The sequence below is a fragment of the Pituophis catenifer genome, unplaced genomic scaffold, assembly GCF_029215685.1.
Source record: "Pituophis catenifer annectens isolate HBS135680 unplaced genomic scaffold, rPitCat1.0.hap2 SCAF_7, whole genome shotgun sequence".
Classification (NCBI taxonomy): domain Eukaryota; kingdom Metazoa; phylum Chordata; class Lepidosauria; order Squamata; family Colubridae; genus Pituophis; species Pituophis catenifer.
Window position 1 is genome coordinate 64,734,145 of NW_027256887.1, and position 21,652 is coordinate 64,755,796.

At 38.0% G+C, this 21,652-nt stretch overlaps 1 protein-coding gene across 5 annotated transcripts in view; it reads left to right on the forward strand.

Moving 5' to 3' along the window:
* The window catches only part of RBFOX2 (RNA binding fox-1 homolog 2), a 221,536-nt gene extending 205,983 nt beyond the window's left edge, over window positions 1–15,553 (forward strand). For 3 of the 5 annotated variants that reach the window (XM_070947652.1, XM_070947651.1, XM_070947653.1), the window contains exons 12-14: window positions 7,923–8,011; window positions 9,621–9,693; window positions 11,033–15,553. In XM_070947652.1, coding sequence (XP_070803753.1) covers window positions 7,923–8,011; window positions 9,621–9,693; window positions 11,033–11,077 — 207 coding nt within the window. In that variant the 3' untranslated portion in view covers window positions 11,078–15,553. Of the gene's footprint in view, window positions 1–403; window positions 493–7,922; window positions 8,012–9,620; window positions 9,694–11,032 lie in introns of those variants that run through there. The other 2 variants (XM_070947654.1, XM_070947655.1) reach the window with 2 other exon arrangements.
* The last annotated feature ends 6,099 nt before the right edge of the window (window positions 15,554–21,652 follow it).

Consider the following 21,652-nt stretch of genomic DNA (forward strand, 5'->3'; position numbering starts at 1 on the left):
AGAGTGTCATGATAATGTTTCATGGGTGTCACAGAACAAAAGTAGAGCTTTTTGCAAGTTAAACTTTTAAAGTGTAGACTCTGCAGATCCTGGACCTCAGCCTTGAATGGAGAACTCTTGACTCTGGATCCATTTTTGTCCCCAGCTTGCAAGTCCAGCTATTTCTGAGTTTGAGAGCGTCCAGCATAAAAAGCGCCTAACGGAAATCAGCTAATGTATGGAGGAGCTTAGTTTTGTAAGATTGCAAGCCATGCTTTCCCCAACTCTCCATCATATCATCAAACCAAGGGGAAAATGTAGACCGCAGCTAGGCTTTTCCCAATCTCCCCTATCACTACCTTGCTTGCTATAGAATAAAAACTGTCAATATTTGTGCTCTCTGAGCTTGACTGTTTATTTGCAGATGTTTCATTAGCCAACTCTACCAAATCAGAATTACCAAGGAGAAAACAATACCCCCACCAACTCTGGCAGAAGAAGCTACTATATATAAACAGGAAGCAAACCCTACATTCACTAGCACTCACGATGTTTATGATAAATGTATTTTTACAATGATTATTATCATGATTTATCACTTATTGCTTGTATGCACACTGACAGCTTATACACCGGAGACAAATTCCTTGTGTGTCCAATTACACTTGGCCAATAAAGAATTCAATTCTGTTCTGTTCTGTTCTGTTCTGTTCTGTTCTGTTCTGTTCTGTTCTGTTCTAGTCTAGTCTAGTCTAGTCTAGACTAGACTAGACTAGACTAGACTAGACTAGACTAGACTAGAAATGTCTGCAAACTCAGGGAATGAAATGTCTGCAAACTCAGGGAGCACCAAGGATTCCATAGTTCAACCTTGAGTTCCATATATTCTCTTCTATTGGAACAACTAGGTCATCTCCCCTATTTCATTTTCCATCTGCTAAGCTCTAGGCACTACAGTGGTGAACATTTTGGAGTGTTTTCACAACACGATAAGAGTGCTCTGCCAATTTTTACATACTTACTCTGTGGCAGAATATTTTGCATCCCAAAAGTCATTCTTTGGCGGGGGGCAACTCTCTTAAATTTAATCTCCTGGGAGAGTTTAAATCTTGCATCTGACTATGGCTTAAGCTAGTTCTCTCAGAACATTTTCTGTGTGACCTAGTCTTCCCTGGATAAATGCTGGCAGATCAGAAACATGGTCAGTAGTGATTATTATGACCACAGAGTAATTTTCTAGTTGCTACAATAAGAGGAATTCTTGCTATTATTTATAGATATAAAATATATTCTTCAGTGTATTCTGAAAGGTTTTACTATTAGGTTTGTCTATTATTAGAATAGATGGGATCCTCTTTTTTATTTTTTTGTTTTCTTTTCAACATTTGAATCTACTATCCCAAACCCTCAAATTTGATGGTATCCTTAAAAATTCCTAAGCACGTGTTTTATGGTGTTAAAAGTATTTATTTAGGATTAGTGTTTACTTAGTACTTTGAGGGAAAAGCTTCCAAACATATGAGAATTTGTAATAGTTTTTTAACATGCATACATTGATGCAGAAATGAGTTTATGAATCAGCTCCTGCAAATATTAAATGAAGTAGAAATTCATCCATTCCAGCATTATATATTTGTCACACAGGAGCAAATGTTCTGGCAAAGTTGTGACTACATGTATGAAAAGTAAGCATATTTTGTCTAACTTGCATCTTGGAAAGAAACTTTGTCCGTTATTTGAGAGCAAAAAGAGAAACTTCAAGCAATGTCCTATTTTCAACTCCCCTCATTTCCTGCTGTATTGTGAGATCAGAGGAGGTAATCAGAGGAAAAGGACAATTCCTTAGCTGTCTAGCCCCTGAATCACAGAGTTTTATGTGTGACAACCAACACCTTGAATTATATCTAGATGTCAACTGATAACCAGTGCAGTTGATGAAATAGAGCTGTCATATAGGCAAAACAGTTTATATACCACCTTCTGGATCAACCTTTGTTTTCAAATAATCTTCAAAAGCAGCTCCATGTATAACTCATTGCAATAGTTCAGATTAGAGATGACTAAGAGAAAGACTTTTCAACCCAGAAAAGGATGAAATTGGCACACTAGATAAATCTGCAAAGTCCGTCAATGCCATAGCTGCCATTTGCTCCTTGAGCAAAACCTATGATTCCAGGAGATCCTTAATATATATTCACTAATTCTTGGGAAAATGCAATTATATCTGGAGCTAACCATGGTCATTCCCTGGAAATGGAGGGTCCCTGAATTCACAGCCATCCTCTTCTTCCTCTCCATAGAGAGAGACAACCTTGACAATATCTCATTATTAGACTGGGGCGAGCTATGCAACTGAATATCAACTTAACCACCCAAAGTTATCCTGTGGTAGGATGGACAGCCAATAAATGATAGATAGATGATAGATAGATAGATAGATAGATAGATAGATAGATAGATAGATAGATAGATAGATAGATAGATGACAGACGATAGACAGGTCTACATATTAATGGTGGCTGACTCCTGTCACATGATCTGGCCCATTAACATTTTTTTTTTAAATATACTTTATTGAATTTTAAAAAAAGGTTTAAAAAGAAAATATAAAATCTCAGGTAACATCTGAGGTATCGTGCAATTACATATATACAATATATACACAACAAGTATCTTCAGATCTATCTATCATTATTAGAGATAGGCATATCCTTATAGTCATGTTCTATTATTCCACCATATATACCACCTTTGCCATACTGCCTTAAATTTTGAATTCTCCTCATCTTTAAGCATACTGGTTAATTTCGCCATTTCTGCACATTCCAAAATTTTATTTATTAACATTTTTAACTTGTGCGTTATTGAAAAAATATTTAAGCCATTTATTAATATTTATCCATTTATTGGAATATATAAAATCAGATGTGTTTGGTGTATTTTTGTTTATAGTTTACCTTGATACCTGCTATTTTCATTGACTTACAAGACCTATGAAGAGCAGTAGATTTCATTTCAGTACTTGTCTAACATTGTGCTGAGAATACAAATAGGAAAGCTGTTGCATATTGTAGATCTCTTCAAGTCTACATATGATGGGAGAAAGGTTAATAAAAAATGCTTATAGCAGCACTTGAGACATATCAAGCTTAAATGAATTCCAGACAAAATGAATGAAACTAATCTCCATCTTCTCCTGTGACTAAAGCAGCACTTGGACAGTCCTTGTTCTAATTTATTGCCCCACATTGAAATAAACAGCTGTGCAGTGAAGGGCTTTTCCCTTTATCTGGCTATTTCTGATAATTTGATCACTGTCATGTTATAGCAACCTCTTCCTCCTTTCTATTTGCCACAGAGCCTCAGGGTTGCCTTACCTATAGGACAAAAGAATCTATCATCACATGCCTAATGATGCCTTCTTGAGAAGGTATTCCACTCAAGGTGAAAAATGAAAAACTCAAGTCTAAATAATTAAAAATTTGGGACACCTGTCACAAAGATTATATGATTTGAAACGGGTTTTTATTGTCCAGATACAGATAAATATGAAACAACTAGTCCTAGTCTCTGTCTTTTACTGATTAACAGAAACTGGCTAAATTCTAGAATATTCTGTAGTGAATTAAATAAATTAATTAATTAAATAATATTTGATTGGGTGCAGAGAAATATAAAGCAGATGGAAGGCAGGGAAGGGAGGAAAAAAATGTGAGTTAGTATACAAGTCTCTTCTGCCAAAGCGGCAGGAACTGGATATTATAAGTAGCTTGGACTTATTCCATGGAGTTTTAAATAAATTGACAGGGCAAATTAGGAGTCCCTAAAATTTCACATTTCAAAAATCTTTTCTGGAGTAAGCTTATGCCAGAATTTATATATCTGTTTCATATACATCTAAAATTCTTGTAAATTGGGGGGAAATGTGTACACATTATGCTTTTTCTTATCCTAGCTGAAGTTGATCTAATTTTTCAAGCAGGCATCGTCTACTGATATAATTAAATGTCCATGTTCATTTGTCAGGAATGTGTTTTGATTCTATTTCTTGATTTTATGTAATGTAGAACTAATGAACATGTTCAGATGACATCATGCTGATGTCAGCTGTTCCCTATGGTTAATTGACTAATCCCATGTGCCAGGAACACATAATTGCTGATGAGTAAGAGTGGTCATTTTATGTTTCCTTAACCACCTCATATTACATGCTCCTGTCTTTCTGTCACATACACACAGAGAGGGGTGGGGGAGGAATAGGATAGGATCTTATTCTATTCCAGTCTATTTCTGCTCCCTTTGCATCCCTGTGTGGTTGTGGGGGCCAAACAGAAAAAAGATAAAGTGGGATGCATAGAAAAAGAAGGAATAGGTGACCCAGCTGCCTTGATTGTTTTCAATTAGTTTAGCTTCAGGCTTAAATCTAACTATTTTAACTAACTGTGGAATTCATTTCCACAGTTAGTTAAGATATTTCTACACTCCTCTTTGACCCAGTTAAATGTCTTGTGCATACAGATCCAAAAAACACACAAGTTTCATCACATAGATATGATCGTTCATTTACATACAACATCCATTTTTCTAAATAATTTCACATCTGTATCAGTGCCTGCTTACCCCAAAATACACATCAGCTATTTTTAGCTTCCTTTTTCCAATGAATTATATTTTTTTTTTCTTTTTTGTTGTTGTTTATTGTGCAGTCAGCTGAGAAATGTTAACATCTTGCTCGAAATCTCTCAGTGGAGTCTCTGTTCCCTTCTCTGATATAACAGATGGGTTACTGCTTGTTATAATTATTAACATTCGTGGTGTGGGACAGGGCTAGGGTGGGAGGATTCTTTTTTATTTTGGGGTACATGGGAATTGTTTAAGATTTGGAATGTTAACTCCAGTGGTGACTGACTGTTTATGTAATAGCAGGTCATTGTGGCTGCACGCTCTAGTAATTGAGGCTGTGTACTTCACTGAGCTTGTGGTAGAGCCTAGGGCAAAACTGCTGTCCCAAGAGAATGCTGGGATAGATAGAACTAGCCAATATGAGTCTGAACGTGGTGACTTTGCTGGTTGTTTTTTTAGTTCCAAATGTCAGCATGCTTAGTTTTATTTTCATTTTCATTTAATTAATAAATGTTATACCATTTCCCACCCTAATTCCAGTCCTTTTTTTCTTTGTAAGAAATGCAAGTTAAAATGATTTAAATTGGAAAAAAAAACATATTTAGTTTCAAACTGCATCTTGTCCTCATATTCACAGTTGGGTTGAACTCAGCTGATTATCTCAAATGTCAAATTTAAAAAATTATGTTGGGAATAGAGCACACCAGGCACATTATGAGACAAGCTGCTCAGCAATCAGTGTTGCCAAAGACCAAGATGAATACATCTGAGCATGCCTGAATATCAGATGTGTTGAAAATTGTACGATCTGGATTTAAAAAAAAAAAAATCAAGAAAAGGGATGCCAGTATGTCTGAAGCTTTGTTTTATCAAAGATCCTTGGAATAAAATTCTTCTTCAGCTACTATCACTCAATAGAATGAAATTAATAAAGAGCTAAACAAAGCCAGAATAGAGACTGTTATGAGAAGCACTAGAACAGTTGTTCATTTTGTGGCAGGAGGAGATTTGAAGTGGTGGTTAATTTCAGATCCTTATAAGTTACTATTGCCCTTTTTCCAAAAAAGCTCTAAAGAATAGACATTTTAAGATCGCTATTCTTTTTGAAAAAGAGGAACCTCAATATTCTATAGTAATTGTTATAGATTCCCCGTTACTATATTATTATTTTTCTTTTTTAATTTTCTTTCTGCATTTATTGTTTTTAATTTATTTTTTGGTTTGTATTAGTAATGTTTTAATAATATTACTGTATAAAAAAGTATTCCCTGTAATAGCTGGATAGAGAGAAGATAACACTCATTTGTACTTCGTTTACATTCATGAAAAATTTTGTTTCATACCATGAACACTTACGAATTTTCATTCCCAATTCCTCCTCCTCTACATTCAGAACTCAGTAAAATTAATTAAACCAGGCACTTGGAATAGTAATTACAATTACTTGATACAACAACTATTAATGGTTGATACAACTATTAAGGAAGGGAAAAATTACTTCTCTGGATTGTATACCCTTGAGGTTGATTCCTGTGCTTGATAATTCCATGTGAGCCTGAAATAATAGAAAAACGGTATATTGCAATGAGCCAATTTAGATTGGCTTGCTGAATATGAGGGGTTTTGTGGGGGTTTTTTGAGTTTCAGAGGAATCTATTCAGTTTTACAGGTTTTGTATTTTTTGCTAATGTTAAAACATCCAATCTTCTAAAGTTTAACACTGTTCTTTAAACCTAATTGTTAATTGATATAATTTCAAGACTATAAATTATTGGCTGCCTTGACATTTGGTCTTTGAAGGCCTCTTATATGTTAAATGAGATGAGATTTCTAGGCACAGGATTTTTACAGTTTGAAGCTTGTTATTGTTGCATTGGTTTATCTTAAATACAGTATTTCTGCCCTGAAATTACAATGAAATGTGCAGGTATCTGCTTTCTTTTCAGAAAGATTGCACTGGTTAATTCTTTAAGCAACAGTATGATAGATATAGCACCAAAACAAGATTGTTTCATAAATTCATTCTTCCGGCATCCAGCTAAACTACAAATTAAAAGGAAACAAGTTTTCGGATATTAATGATAAAATAGCTAAAACATGCTGGTTATTCTGTAATATGAATAACTGAACACAGCCCTTTCTTTAAAAAATTATGTTTAAGGCAGATCCACTAAAGTTAGTTCTGTGCCAGACTGATGAAAAGGGCACATTGTAATTTTGAGAACTTGTCTAGTCTCACAAAATGACTGTTTTGAAAGCTTGCCCATTTACTAAATGGCTGCCAAAGTAAACATGAGCCAAGTAAATAAGAAAGTTTACAACTCATACATATATGCACATTTATGTTTATCTGAAGAAAAATCCCTCAGTAGGCACCCATCATTTCTGGTTTCTTACATAATTCCTTTTAAGCCCGGATGCATTCTTAAAAAGACAGATCCTGTTGTTTTGTACCACACTAGCTTCCTATTTAAAAATAAATGATAGATAGGAAATAATTAAAACTGGAAGGAGCATCAGGCAGCTTCCGTCGTTGTAGGAAATGTAAGAAACAAAGAGGATTGACTTTTACTGAGACAGGATTATGATGTCCCAGGCATAGGACAAAAATAAAAGGAAGGCCATATGTAGCTAAACGAAGACTCTTAAAGGTTAAGCATTACAATCTGATGTACAAAATCAGACAAGAGCTATTACAGAGATTTTGGCAAGAAAAAAAAGATCATGATGTAGCAGTAAATTTAAATCCATTAAATTCTAAATTAAGTGAAGGAATTGGCAAGAAAGAGACTGCAGGACAGAAGATACAGGAAGGAAGATGGTACTTAGATTATTGGAGACATAAAGAACTTGTTATGGAAAGTTCATTTTTATGTGCCTTCCATATATAGAATTCATTTCCTAAACATTAGCTTGTGTGGGTGTTTGATTTGAATTTATAGCCCTGGAAACCTCTTAGAAGATTTATTATAGACAACTCTAGTGGGTAACAATGTTTTCCTCCAATAGACTTTTTTTTATATTGATTATGATCAAAGTGGACTAAAGAGATGTATTAGCATCTTTATTTTTGATATTCTTGTTCATAAATTGACCTACAAGTATTACGATAGTATAGGCTTTTTCCATTTGATTTCATCAGGTAATGCATTGGGGAGATAGCAAAATATATGAGGATCAGGGAATGCTTTCATAATTAAATGTGACATGGGAGTTGATGCAGTTTGAAACATTTCCTCTGTACTTGTGTTGTGTAGATCAGTCCACTTTGTTTTAAGGAGAAAGATATCTATAAAGTCAGTTCTTTTTTTCCCCTGCAGGGTGGATATGCAGCCTACAGATATGCGCAGCCCGCTACTGCAACAGCAGCCACTGCTGCTGCAGCTGCTGCAGCAGCTTACAGTGATGGGTATGTAAGGAAAGGCGTGGTTTTCATGTCTCTGGAGAGTACGCCGTTTTAAAAGTACAGTACATTTCCTCATATTCCTCAGTATGTGTCCTAGCTGCAAATGCCAAAAGCATGACCTCCAGATTTATGGCTAGGAAACATTGAGTAAAAACAGTTGTTATATGACTAAGGTTTATCTGTTTCCAAAAGAGATAGCAGCATGCATCAGGATCAGCATTCAACCTTGTTCTTGTTTGTAGACAAAACAGAGTAGTTTGCCTTTAGGATAGCAATAAATAATCCTGCTGGCATTTTTAAGTGAATTTGTGCTGTTTTCAAGCACAACCAATAATCCCCAATCGGGTTTTCCCTCCCCTCCAGTGCCCTGCCCAGGGAAAATGGCTAAAATTGTGAGAAATGAATTCACTGAAGATGAATTACACTATGCTTCATATTTTGCCAATAATCTATGGACACACAAATAAGACATCATTGACTTGTACATACAATTGTTTCTGGGAGTTATTGTGTAGCTTAGCATAATTGTTCTCTAGAATCGCAACCATTAGAACATAGAATAATAAAGTTGGAAGGGACTTCGGAGGTCTTCTAGTCCAACCCCCTGCTGATGCAGAAGACCATAAACTATTCCAGATAAATGGTTGTCCAGTCTCTTTTTGAAAGCATCCAGTGATGAAGCACCCACAATTTCTGAAGGCAAGCTATTCCATTGGTTGATTGCTCTCACCATTACAAAATTCCTCCTCAGTTCTAGGTTGCTTGTGTCCTTAGTTAGTTTCCCTTCATTGTTTCTTGTCTTGCCTTTTGGTGCTTTGGTCATTAAGCTAAGATAAGAGAGAATGAAACCCTTTTTGTACCTGTGAACTGGCTATGTGCACTGGCTAAGCAACTAAAACACTTTCTATGACAAGCCTTATATCTAAGGACAGATAGACGTCATAAGTAGGAATGGCATAATAAAGCCTTGTATGAAAGTACGGTACATTTTACTTTCATTCTTGTACTGCTTTTCATCTTCAAACACCTTCCAGTGTCTTCTTTGGTGTTATTGCCACAACGATAAAAGATAAATTCTGAAGTTGCACCTAAAAGGACTTGGTATACTGTCTGAGCACTTTTTCAAATGGAAAGCCTGATCGGTGCCTCATTTTCCTGCAAGAATTACTCACACTTATTTCCCAAGGATGATCAATTTCAGCTGTCTCAATTTTAATATAAATCGTATAGATTTATATGTTTTTCAATCTAAGATTGTGAAATTTTATTATGCAAAAGATACCTTTCCAGGATAAAACTCAACACACATTTATGATAGGCCAACCTTCCCACACCCAAGCACCACCACCATAATGGGAAACGTGCTTCTTTTAAAATGAGGCCTTTTTGTTTCAAAGAATTAAGTTACAAGTACTTGGGGTTAGCCCAATTGAATATCGATGCAATAGTTCCGTTAGATTTAAAAAAGTCCTTTAGATATGGAAGAAAAGTAATTAGAAATGAGGTGGAGCCAGGAAGGTTATAGATTTCCATTTCTTCTGATGAGAAAAGCCTTTATCAACGTGACTTTTTTTCTTGCTATCCCCCCCCCCCCTTTTTTTTTTTTTTTTAGTTACGGCAGGGTGTACACAGCAGACCCTTACCATGCTCTTGCCCCTGCAGCTAGCTATGGAGTTGGCGCTGTGGTAAGTGTGGCTTTTTCTCTTCCTTGGTGACTTTTACCTTTTGTACTTTTATGAAGAAGCACAGGCAGTCCTTAATGCTGCTAATTGGGACTGGAAAATCTGTCATTAAGCAACATGGTTATAAGTAAAAAAAAAACAAAAAACACGTTGCTATGTCACTTATGAAAGGTAGTTCCGGCAGTCGCTGTTAACATTGTTAACCAAGGACTTCACTTGACTATGACTTGCAGTTTCCTGCCAGCTTGCCCAACGACTTTGTCAGAAGCTGGCAGGGAAGGTTGCAAGTTGTGATCACATGACCCCAGTAAACTGCAATGGCTGTAAGAATAAGGACCAGTTTTAACTACTTGTTCAGTATTATCTTAAGCTTCAGCAATCACTGAATGAATGGTCATTAAATGAGGATCACTTATATTGTCTACACTAGTATGTGTGGTTGAATAGTCTCAGAAGTTCTATAATAAAAAGTGTATTCAGCATACTGGTTAATTGCTAAACTATGCTAGGATGAATAGGAGGATAATAATAGAAAAGTAAGACAAGGATATGAGAAAGTTAATGCCACCATCCCACCAACCACCAGTCCCACTGTAAAGGGAATGGTGTTGTCAAATCACCAAATGGGAAGTGAAATCTGCACATATTATTATTCCCAGGCTTGATCTCAAATACAGTCAGAGATTTATTACCATATTCCAGTCATGTACATTGGCATTCTAACATCAAAGGGGATAATTTATTCTTTTGTTTGTATCCAGAGCTGTTCTGGTTTCTGTTTTAATGAAGAATTACAAATTAAACTAATGAAGCCAATAATTGATTTTAATCTTGGTAATGAGTATACTGGTGCTGAAGAACTTGGAGTTCATTAATCCCATTGATTTTGTTAGCAAGCTGAGCAATAAGTCTTGGACCTGGCTACTTTACTTTTGAAAGTTAAATGTTCTCAAATGCTATCATCATCATAGAGCAGTCTGCCTGCAGATCTTCTGGTTTGCATTTTAAAAAAATCTGAGGATAACTTGCAGGAGGTTCATGTTTTTAAATTTGAAGAAATTGGCTAGGAAGAAGAACAGTAAAAGAATCTGCAGAGCCAGGGACAAAGAGAAATTCAGTTCAAGGAAAACATGGAGAAAAGTTGCTAGAGATAATCTAGAATTAATGTTCTTGATCCAGAAGACAAATGTGGCACCAGGCTTTCAGCCACCCAAACTTGAGGTCAATTGAAGTCCAAGAAAAGCTTCTTAAATCACACAGGGGTTACATGGGAAAACAGTCTTACATGCATTGTTCTTTTTTTTAAAATTCTAAATTTCCTCTTTTTTATCAACTTTTGCAGGCAAGTTTATACCGAGGTGGCTACAGCCGATTTGCCCCTTACTGAAGTGACATGAGCCCCCCCCTGCAAGTGGGACAGCTCCCTCCCCCCAGTTCATGAGGCCTGGCTATTGCAATATTTACTAGTAGAGGAACTCTATAGCAAGAAGAGGAGGAAAACAAAAGAAAAAAACAAGAGAAATACTTTTTTATACCTCACTATGTTCTTTAAATATGTATTTTCCTTTAAATTTCTGCCTTTAATTCTTTTGTTCCAAAGATTGTGCATTTTTTGATCTTTTTTTTCAATTGTTTGTTTTTAACTGTGGTAAACATAATGCATTTTGTGTCTATATATGCATAGTTTATCCTACCAATCACACAAAAAGAGATAAATAGTGCTAAGGAGGGTTAGGATTCAATATCATGGAAGGTAGTCAGGAATATGTAGATATTTTTGCTGGGTCTGATGCCCAAAAGCCAGAATAGTGAGGAAGAGCTCCCTCTACTGGGGGAATGGGGGAAATGTTGATTGCCTGCAGCTGGAACCTGCATGCTCCTTGGAAACACAAAGACCCTTCTCTTTTATCACCAGCTGGCACTTATATGGGCTCAGGACTGCTCCAGCAGCATCAAGATTTTTTATAATTTTCAAGACAAAACTGCTCAAAGCTGCCCAAAGACTTCATCTAATAATGGTTTTTAGAGGACAAGGCATGTAACGAATACATAACTCCTATCTTTAATTCTTATGATCTACCATGGCTTTACTTTAATCATTCCGTTGCTTTGGTTTTCTTCTCTTCCCACTCTTCCCTCTTTTCTGATGGAATAGCATGTTTGGGACAATAACTGTTGAATTTGGATCCATGATGGAAATATTTTTTTTCTTTAGAAAAACCAAGAGTTTAGTTGCAAAGATCTACATATTCTGAGGTTCTGGACTGGTGATTATGGGAAAAGCTTGCACCAGGGCTACTCTGATACACCACTGTACAAGATCCTCCTTTTTCACCCTGAGGTAGTTAGCTTTGCTGCAAGTATGTTATAAAAAAAATTGCATGAAAAGAAAAAAAATGCATTCTGGACCAGAAAAGTAAGGCAAGCAGTGGGGGTTGGGGGGGATTTTTTTCTTCCTTTTGTCATAACACTAATTTGGAAACCATGCTTGTATTAGCATTGGTCTCTGGAAATGAACTATTTTCAAAAATAATATAAAGGCATAATTAATGTTTACTCTGATTTGTAACCAGAGTCTTTTAACGATTGCCCGTCTGAAGACAAACTGCTTAATTGAGTCAATACTGCCAGTTTGGAATTGAAAAAGGGCTTCAAGAAAACTCTTAAGCCTGAAGATTGTCCCATTCTGGAATATCTTCCTGGAATACTCTTTCTTCTACTACAGTCGGAAGTCTTGTAAATTGATAACGCATGCAATTGGATGACAAGCAAATCAAGGCTGTCAAATATTTTACCACTAATTATAGATATTAGAATAGCATAAGGGATCCTTTTTTATTCTTGTACTCTTCCATTATTTTTTTTTCAACACCTCCTGCAGATGCCCCACAGATTTGACTTAAAGTCCATCATCTCAGACTTTTGGCTATGATTAAGTGTACCATCTTGTGTAGTATAACTTTAAAGCCATATCCATTACAAAAGCACAATTCCCTGTTTCTTCATCATACTAAAATAGTATCAGCATCATTTCACCTAGAAATAGGCAGTTGGATAGATGAAACCCTATTATCTTTTGCTCCACAACAATGTCAAAACTCGCAAGGAGATTTGAAAACCTTCAGTGATATCACATAAGTGCACTGTTCCAGTCATATACAACTCATGCATCTTTAGTTCCACTGCCATTGTGTTCTCTTGTGGCTTACAAGAGATTTGTGTGGATTGCTAAAGAGGAGATCTTCATGAAAGAGTCAATTTATCTGAGCAAAAGGGCACTAAACTATTAGACTGTTGGCCACTTTTTTAAAAGATAGGCTACTGTAACAGTTACTAAGTTTGTTTTGTATATCCAGCTTAAAATGAGAAGAGAATAGGAATATTACAGCTATCACAAAATTGTGGAAATGAAGAAGGAAGAACAGATTTTCCAGCTACTTTCATCTCAAGGAGGATGTTATTTTACTTCTGCCTGTTGAATAAGACACATCAGAGTTCCGCAGTGAATTACAACTCTGAAAAAAGAATCTTGTATTGACATAGAAAAAGATACAATCTGCAGAGCTCTAACATAATTCTTGGACTAAATGTTTTTTTGTTTTTGTTTTTTTTACAATTGGAAGGTTGAATACTGAATCTTGATAAATCCTCCAAGTTGCATACTTTTATTAATTTTTTCTCCTAAAAGACAAAGGTGGAGTCCTTTTACAGATTATTCCTGGAATGACACTCAAGTCACCCTGGCTGTCACCTGAGTAATATCACTGGCCCTGCAAGGCATCTTTAGTCAAGAAATGTCTCTAGTCTAATTCCTTAGTTATAAAACGAAAGAACAAAGCACTCGCCTCTTTGTGAAACACAAATATGTGATGAAGTACACTATTCCTATAAATACCTTATCTCTTGATTTTTCCAAAGCCTGAACTAACTTTGCAACAAAGCAAAAATTTAGCAAGATAATGTTTACCCTCTGATTTCTAGAACAATTGAAACATCTTCATAGATGGTAGTATAAATTCAAGGCTTTACAAATCCTCTTCTAACCACCTCCATTTACAGATGTCTAGTAGATATATAGCAGGACATTTCAGCTTTCAAGACCAGATTGGGATGGATGTGTCTTGTGCTGCAAAAGAGTGTGCAGGCAGCCTGGGAAATAGAATGCATGTCATTCTCCAGCATGCTAGCATCTGAGGAATCCATTGCAGTGGGGAGTGGGGTGGGGTGGGGTGGAGAAGAGGCTTAGGAGTGTATTGACTGTCTGAATGGGTTTTACAATAGGAAGGCAAAATTGCTAATGGACAAGGTGAATAACCAATGTAACATTGTGTGTGTTTTTATTCTGATTTTCTCCTGATAATTTCAAACATGATTGTAGTATACGCCAGTATACTTGATTTTTGTTATTGTTGTTGCATTGTTGCATAAAACACTATTTGGGTAATGTCATTGTTATTGTCAACCCAACCTTTTCTGCTCCATTTCCTATTCACCCACCCTATTTTAAGGTTTTTATTTGCAGTCTAATGAAATTAAATCTCCAATTAATGAGGCAAACTATCTTCTGGTAGTCAGAGTTAAACTATTAATATTTTTACGGTATTTCGTCAGTGTGCTGTTTTCCCTACCTATTTGGTTATATAACGACAAGATTTGGACTGTATCCCTGGCACCTCTTCTGAGAAGCAAATTCTCATAAGTGCTCAATTTGCAGAACTTACTGCCATGAAGGTGGAGAAACAATCCAACACTGTAGTCCTCTGCAGTTATTTAGTTCAGATGATACTTCAAGCCTTGGACAATTAGAAGCTTCTTGTGAGGTTTTCTAGATATGTAGAACCTAAACACTGCCTGATAACAAGAATGAAAATTGAGTAATGGCCCGCTCCTTAGCAATAGATTTGCTGCCGCTTTATTTTTTCTTAAAGCCGTCCACTGAAGTATTCATTATGACTTGTAGTCTGCCTCACGTCAATTAATTATTGACTTCTTTAAAGGAAAATCAGAAGCCTCGTACTTGGTTTTCTCTCTTTTAGAGCAGAATATTCAAGTGCATTTTGCAGTTGCTTTGAGAAGCAGCTGTGAAGGAATTTAGTCTATATATTCAGTAGAGTGATGTGTCACCGTTTTGGCAGCTCTTTTTTGCCTGGAATTCAATAAGTGATAAAAGTAATCTTACTGGGTTTTAATTTGGTGTTTTTGTTTTGTTTTTGTTTTGTTTTGAGTTCTGTTTGTAAATACCTGGGGCATGACCCTGGCATGATGACAAAAGTTGAGGCAGAACTGTAGGGCAGTCCCAAGATGACAGAGTTTACTGACCACCCAAGCTGACTTGGTAATACTTGGAGTTTGTCAGAAGAAGATCTAATATGCCCTGAACTGGCTTGGTGAAGTGTCTGTTGCACTTTTTCCTTGCCAGGCACTTTTGGGACATAGGATGCATTGTAATTAGATGCTCCCCTCTCCTTTGATCATTCCCCAGGATGCCCAGGATGCTTGACCAGGTTCCTGTTTCCTGACTGACTCTGGAAAAGTAGTAGCTGCATCCCAGGACTTTGTGGCAATCTCTAACATCCCTATTCCCTCCCCTTCCCCCTGTTCAAGTATCATTGTACAGTAGCTTTCAAACCATACAGTATTCATTGGGTTACTCTTATTATTATCAAGTAGCTGGAATTGTGAAGGTCAGAGTAGTTAGCTCTTTAGCTTTTATTCTTTTTTTTTTTTTTTTTGTATTATCCATGTGTATAAATTATTGATCATGTTGCTGGCTTTTATAAACTCTAAGCAAGGGAGGTGGAGTCTTTCTTCATCCTTTGCAAATGGTAATGAAGCACTGTTTTTAAATAAAAGAGAAACACCATCTACTGGGTTCTGTGTTTTTATTCAAGACTGTAAAAGATGGATGGATGGATGGATGGATGGATGGAATACTGTAATTCTGTTTTATTATGAGAAACAAGTCTAATAGACTTAAGACATACAGTAATTGTATGATGGAGAAAACCACCCCAGCATAGATGGTTAAGATTTTGTTGTACTCAAAGTTTAAGCAAAAGAATGAGTTATATCAGTGATGGCTAACCTTTTCCAGACCAAGTGCCCAAAGTGCATGCCCAAACCCCCCAAATCGGAAGTGTGTGTGCCCCCTACGCATGCCCCCATACATGCGCTCCCCCGCATGCCCCCTGCACATGTGCAGCCCCCTGCATGTGCTCCATCCCCTGTGCATGCACCTGCAGCCCACACTATAGCCCCTGCGCATGCCCCCCATGCTTGCCCCCCGCATGCTTCCTGCATATATGCAGCCTCCCTGCATGTGCCCTGCGCTTTCGTGGCAGAGATCCGATAACCAGCTGGCCGGTGGGAAGTCTGCTGGCATGCGCATCAGAGCTGAACTGGGGTGACGGCTCGCGTGCCCAGAGAGAGGGAGCTGCGTGCCACCTGTGGCACACGTGCCATAGCTTCGCCATCACGGAGTTATATAATCCTATAAAAGTTCAAGACAAACTATTAGATAGGCAGATGATAGAGAAGATAGGCAAGTCCAGTATTTGAAAGAGATTCCAGCCCAGGTCAAGGAGTATAGTAAAATGGTTCTCTGATGCCTGCTAACTGATAATCTCCCCACCCTAGCCATCAGGTTTAATCAACATACCATAGATGTTTGAAAAGGAAGAGTCTGACACTGCATGGAAACTTTTGCATACAGAGCTTTTACATAGACTTTCCTTTTTTCAGGAGCCCAAGGCTTAATCCCAGAGATATGCAGTGGGTGAGGCTTCCTTTCCATTAATTAGATGGGACAACCACCTATATTTTAAGGTTGTCCAGAGACATTAGATTGAAGCTCTCATCACTCCATGCCAGCAAGGCAATTGCCTAAGTGCTGGCTGGGGATGTTGGGAAGTGCAGTTCAATATACCTGTTTGGCTTTAGGTTGAGGAAAGCTGTGTGGAATCTTATTGCAGATGTGTAAACTCTTAAGGACATTTGCTGTATTAATTTGTGGATTTTTTTATTTGGGGTTTGCCAGATTCTTGCTGTTTGATAGATGAATAATCTTGTGATCTTAATTGATCATAGGCAGCAGAATTGGGTTAGTATTATGAAAGGCCTGTCTCTGACTGAGACCTTGTGTAGCTACTTGTAGTCTAAGTAGATGTTATGGGGGTCACACAAAACGGGGTCGGTAGTTTCCAACACTTCCTTTGGCAGAAATAACAGCTTCTAAATATTTCCTGTACCTCAGAAATTAGCCATGAAGTACATACAGGGCAGAGGTGGGTTTCAACAGGTTCTGACCAGTTCTGGAGAACTGGTAGTGGAAATTTTGAGTAGTTCGGAGAACTGGTACTAAAAATTCTGACTGGCCCCGCTCCCATCTATTCTCTGCCTCCTGAGTCCCAGCTGATCAGGAGGAAATGGGAATTTTGCAGTAAACTTCCCCTGGAGTGGGGAGGGAATTGAGATTTTACAGTATCCTTCTCCTGCCACGCTCACCAAGCCATGCCATACCCACCAAGCCACACCCACAGAACCAGTAGTAAAAAAAATTGAAACCCACCACTGATACGGGGGAAAAATACAAATGGTTTTACAGTTGTCAGATTAGCATATTATTGAGAAACTGCGGAATGCAAGGTGAACTAAGAAATATTCTTGAGTGGAAAGACTGCTTAGACGGTGGTAATGGTGAATTCCAGAAGCAAGGAATAGAAAAACCCCTAGCTAACTAAGACAATATTTAAAAGTCATTTTTGCTAAAGGAAGTTAGACTGAAAGAATGTCTGTTTTGTACGTGGCATATTCAGTGTTTTGATCTCTTGAATCTGTTAACAATTGTTAATAGTAAGTATATATTGAAATCTTTAATGTTATACTATAGAATTTGTATCAGCATTTGATCACTTGTTTCAACTGTTGCATGTAGTTGTATGTTCGATTTATATGCTGCCCTTCTCCAGAGACTCAGGGCAGCTTACAATGCGTTAAGCAATAGCCTTCATACTTTTGTATATACCTGCTTAGTAGTTTCCCCCCCCCCCCAAGCGGTGTTCTTTTTATACAAAGTCAGCTTTTTGCCCCCACAATCCGGGTCCTCAATTTACCTACCTCGGAAGGATGGAAGGCTGAGTCAACCTTGAGCCTGGTGAGATTTGAACTTGCAGTAATTGCAGGCAGCTGGTGCTACTTAACAGCACTTTAGTCTGCTGCGCCACCAAGGCTCCACCATATGTCCTTGAAATAAAGTAGGTGGGGATTGCTTTTGCTTCTAAAGTTTTAGTAACTGAATTTTTCAAGTAGATGGACTCAGTAACTGATAATTAGAGCAACCTACAGTAGTGGCCAAAATTGTGGAAACCTTTTGGGAAAAGTGTATTTTCTAAAACTAGCTAATAACACCACTTTTTTGGGGAGTAGTACCATAAAATTATATATCAATGGAAAGATAATTTAATCAAGAATGTAATGCAATAACTTGAAGGATTTGCTATTAGAATAGCAGTTACAGTATAAAGAAGAAAAGTGAAACACGAAGGAAAAAATGAGATATACAAAAATTATCACATCAGTTAATACTTATTTGGGTAACCTTTAGCATGAATTAAGCAAATTACAACGTCTTCCCATGGAATGAACCAAGTCTTTTAATTTTGCAGCTATTATAATGTGAAACCAAGATTGAATGATTGCTTCTATTAACTGGGTTTTATTGCTGGGTCGCTTCTGACTAACAAGTTTCTTCAATCGGCTCCATAGATTTTCAATTGGGTTAAGGTCTGGCTATTCCCAGGCCATTCCAACAGTGAAATATGATTATCTTGAAACTCCCCCCAAAAAGTGGTGTTATTAGCCATCAAACCTCAAAAATATACTTTTCCCAAAATTTTGGCCACTACTGTAGTAGTGGCATGTAGTAGTTGATTAGATGTAAATATAATACCGCTCTTCAGTTAATAATTCAAGGGGAGAAAAGGGAGTGTGACAAAGTTAGGATAGAAGAATCATTCATTAATATCTCTGATTTCTATTGTTGGAGATAAATATGCACTTCAAGTGTAAAGCATATATCTAATGACATTTACATTATTTATTTCAAGGACCTTATGAGTGCTGCCTGTGATCTTCCTGTAAATTTCATATTTACAGCAGATCTGTGAAGTATATTAAGCTAAGAGAGCTGTTTATCTAATGTTATCTTGGAAAAAGTTACTTATTTAAAAAAAAACACCAATGTGTGTATTTGTCTTATGTAAAGTCTAGCACTCTGTCCAGAAACAAACTATTTTACTGAGGCACAGAAGTCTGCTAAAGATTCTTCTCTGATGCATCCTCATTAAGATAATTATCAAGACTTTGTATGTTGAAGGAGCTGCAATGTGCATCTCTTACAGGGCAGGAAAATGTATATATAATTAAAATCTAGTATGAATTTATTGAATCTTGGTCCATTTTTACGACATTGTCTTCATTGTTGCCGAACTTATGAATATTGTTGTTGTGACTTCAGCCTCATTTCAGGATACTTCAGGGTACTTTCATATCCATAAGGTCCAAGTTCAAATCCTTGTCCAAATCCAAATCCTAAGTGAAAGATGCTCATAGGTGCTAGAATAACAATGTTGGAAGGCACTTTGGGGGTCTAGTCCAACCCCCTGCTTAAGCAGACCTTATACCATCCCAGACAAATGGTTGTCCAATCATTTTCTAAAAACCTCCAGTGATAGAGCGCTCACATTTTTTGGAGGCAAGCCATTCTTAATTGTTCTCATTTCACTGTCAGGAAATTTCTCCTCAGTTCTTGATTTGGTCTCTCTTTAGTCATCCTTCATCCATTACTTTTTGTCCTGACCTCAGGGGCTTTGGATAATAGGTCGACCCCCTATTCTCTGTGAAGTCTACTGGAAGACTGCTATCATATCACTTCTAGTGAGGAGGGAACTATCATCCAGTCTCCAACCTTCGCTTTGTGGCAAAGGTTGTTGAGAGTGTGGTGGTGTGACAACTCCCCCAGTACCTGGATGAAGCTGTCTATCTAGATCCGTCAGGCTTCAGGCCGGGGTAGAGCATGGAAACAGCATTGGTTGATGATCTCTGGAGGGCTCGGGACAGGGGTTGTTCCTCTGTCCTGTTCCTATTAGGTCTCTCAGCGGCTTTTGATACCATCGACCATGTTATCATGCTGCGCCGGTTGGAGGGGTTAGGAGTGGGGGGCACCGTTTTGCGGTGGTTCTCTTCCTTCCTCTCTGACCGCACACAGTCTGTGTTGGCAGGGGGACAGAGGTCGACCCTGAGGCACCTTGTTTGTGGGGTGCCACAAGGGTTGGTCCTCTCGCCTCAACATTTATGTGAAGCCGCTGAGTGAGATCATCCATGGTTTTGGGGTGAAGTTCCATCAGTACACTGATGATACTCAGCTGTACATCTCCACCCCGGACCACCCAATGATGCCCTAGATGTGATGTCCCGATGCCTGGAGCCCGTGCAGATCTGGATGGGGAGAAACAAGCTCAGACTCAACCCATCCAAGACTGAGTGGCTGTGGTTTCCAGCGTCCCGGTATAGCCAGCTGGTTCCATCGCTGACTATTGGGGGTGAGATCTTAGCCCCCTCAGAGAGGGCTCGCAACTTGGGTTTCCTCCTGGATGCACGGCTGTCTCTAGAAGATCATGTAATGGCTGTGGCCAGAGGGGCTTTTTATCAGGTTCGCCTGATTCACCAGTTGCGTCCCTTTCTGGATCAGGACTCCTTGCGCATGGTCACTCATGCCCTCGTCACTTCCCATCTGGACTACTGTAATGCTCTCTACATGGGGCTCCCCTTGAAGAGCACTCGGAGGCTTCAACTGGTCCAGAATGCGGCCGCGCAGGTGATTATGGGAGCAACACGGTGCACCCATGTAACACCTCTCCTGCGCAAGCTACACTGGCTCCTGGTGATCTTCCAGGTGCGATTCAAGGTGTTGGTTACCATCTTTAAAGTGCTCCATGGCTTAGGACTTGGGTATTTACGAGATCACCTTCTGCTATTGATAGCCTCCCACCAATACACTCCCACAGAGAGGGACTCCTCAGGATGCTGTCGGTCAAACAATGTTGACTGGCGACCCCCAGGAGGAGAGCCTTCTCTGTGGGGGCACCTGCCCTCTGGAATGAATTGCCCCCAGATATACGGATGATCCCTGACCTACGCACCTTTCGCCGTGCCCTCAAGATGTTATTGTTTCAACAAGCTGGGCTGGCCTAAACATGAATTTTAATGGTTGTCTTAGTTTTTTTTTTAATAATATTGGGGCCAAATTATTTAATATATTTTAAATTGTTTTTAAATTTTATGTATATGTGTGTTTTATTGCTGGCTGTGCACCGCCCTGAGACCCTCGGGAGAAGGGCGGTATAAAAATTTAAATAATAAATAATAAATAGTCCTTGTCTTTATTAGACTAGTCATACCTAGTTCTTTCAACCATTCATTGTACAGTTTAGCCTCCAGAACGTTGTCATTTTTGTTGCTTTTCTCTATACTCTTTCTAGAATCTCAGCATCTTTTCTGTATCATGGTGACCAGAATTAAATACAGTATCCCAAGTGTGGTCTCACCAATGCAGTAGCACTATCACTTCATGTGATCTTGATACTATCCTTTTGTTGATACAGCCTAGGACTGCATTGGCTTTTTGGCAACTGTAGCACACTGCTAGCTCATACTTAAGTGATGGTCATCTAGGACTCCTAGGTCCCTCACAATTACTGCTCTTGAGCCAGATACTACCTATACTATACCTATGCATTTGGTTATTCTTGCTTATGTGTAGGGCCTTACTTTTTTCATCACTGAACTGCATCTTATTGCATAGGCCCATTACTCTAGTTTGTCAAAATCCTTCTGAATCTTCAGTTTGTCTTCCAAAGTGTTAGCTATTCCCCCTAGCTTGGTATCGTCTGCAAATTTAATGAGT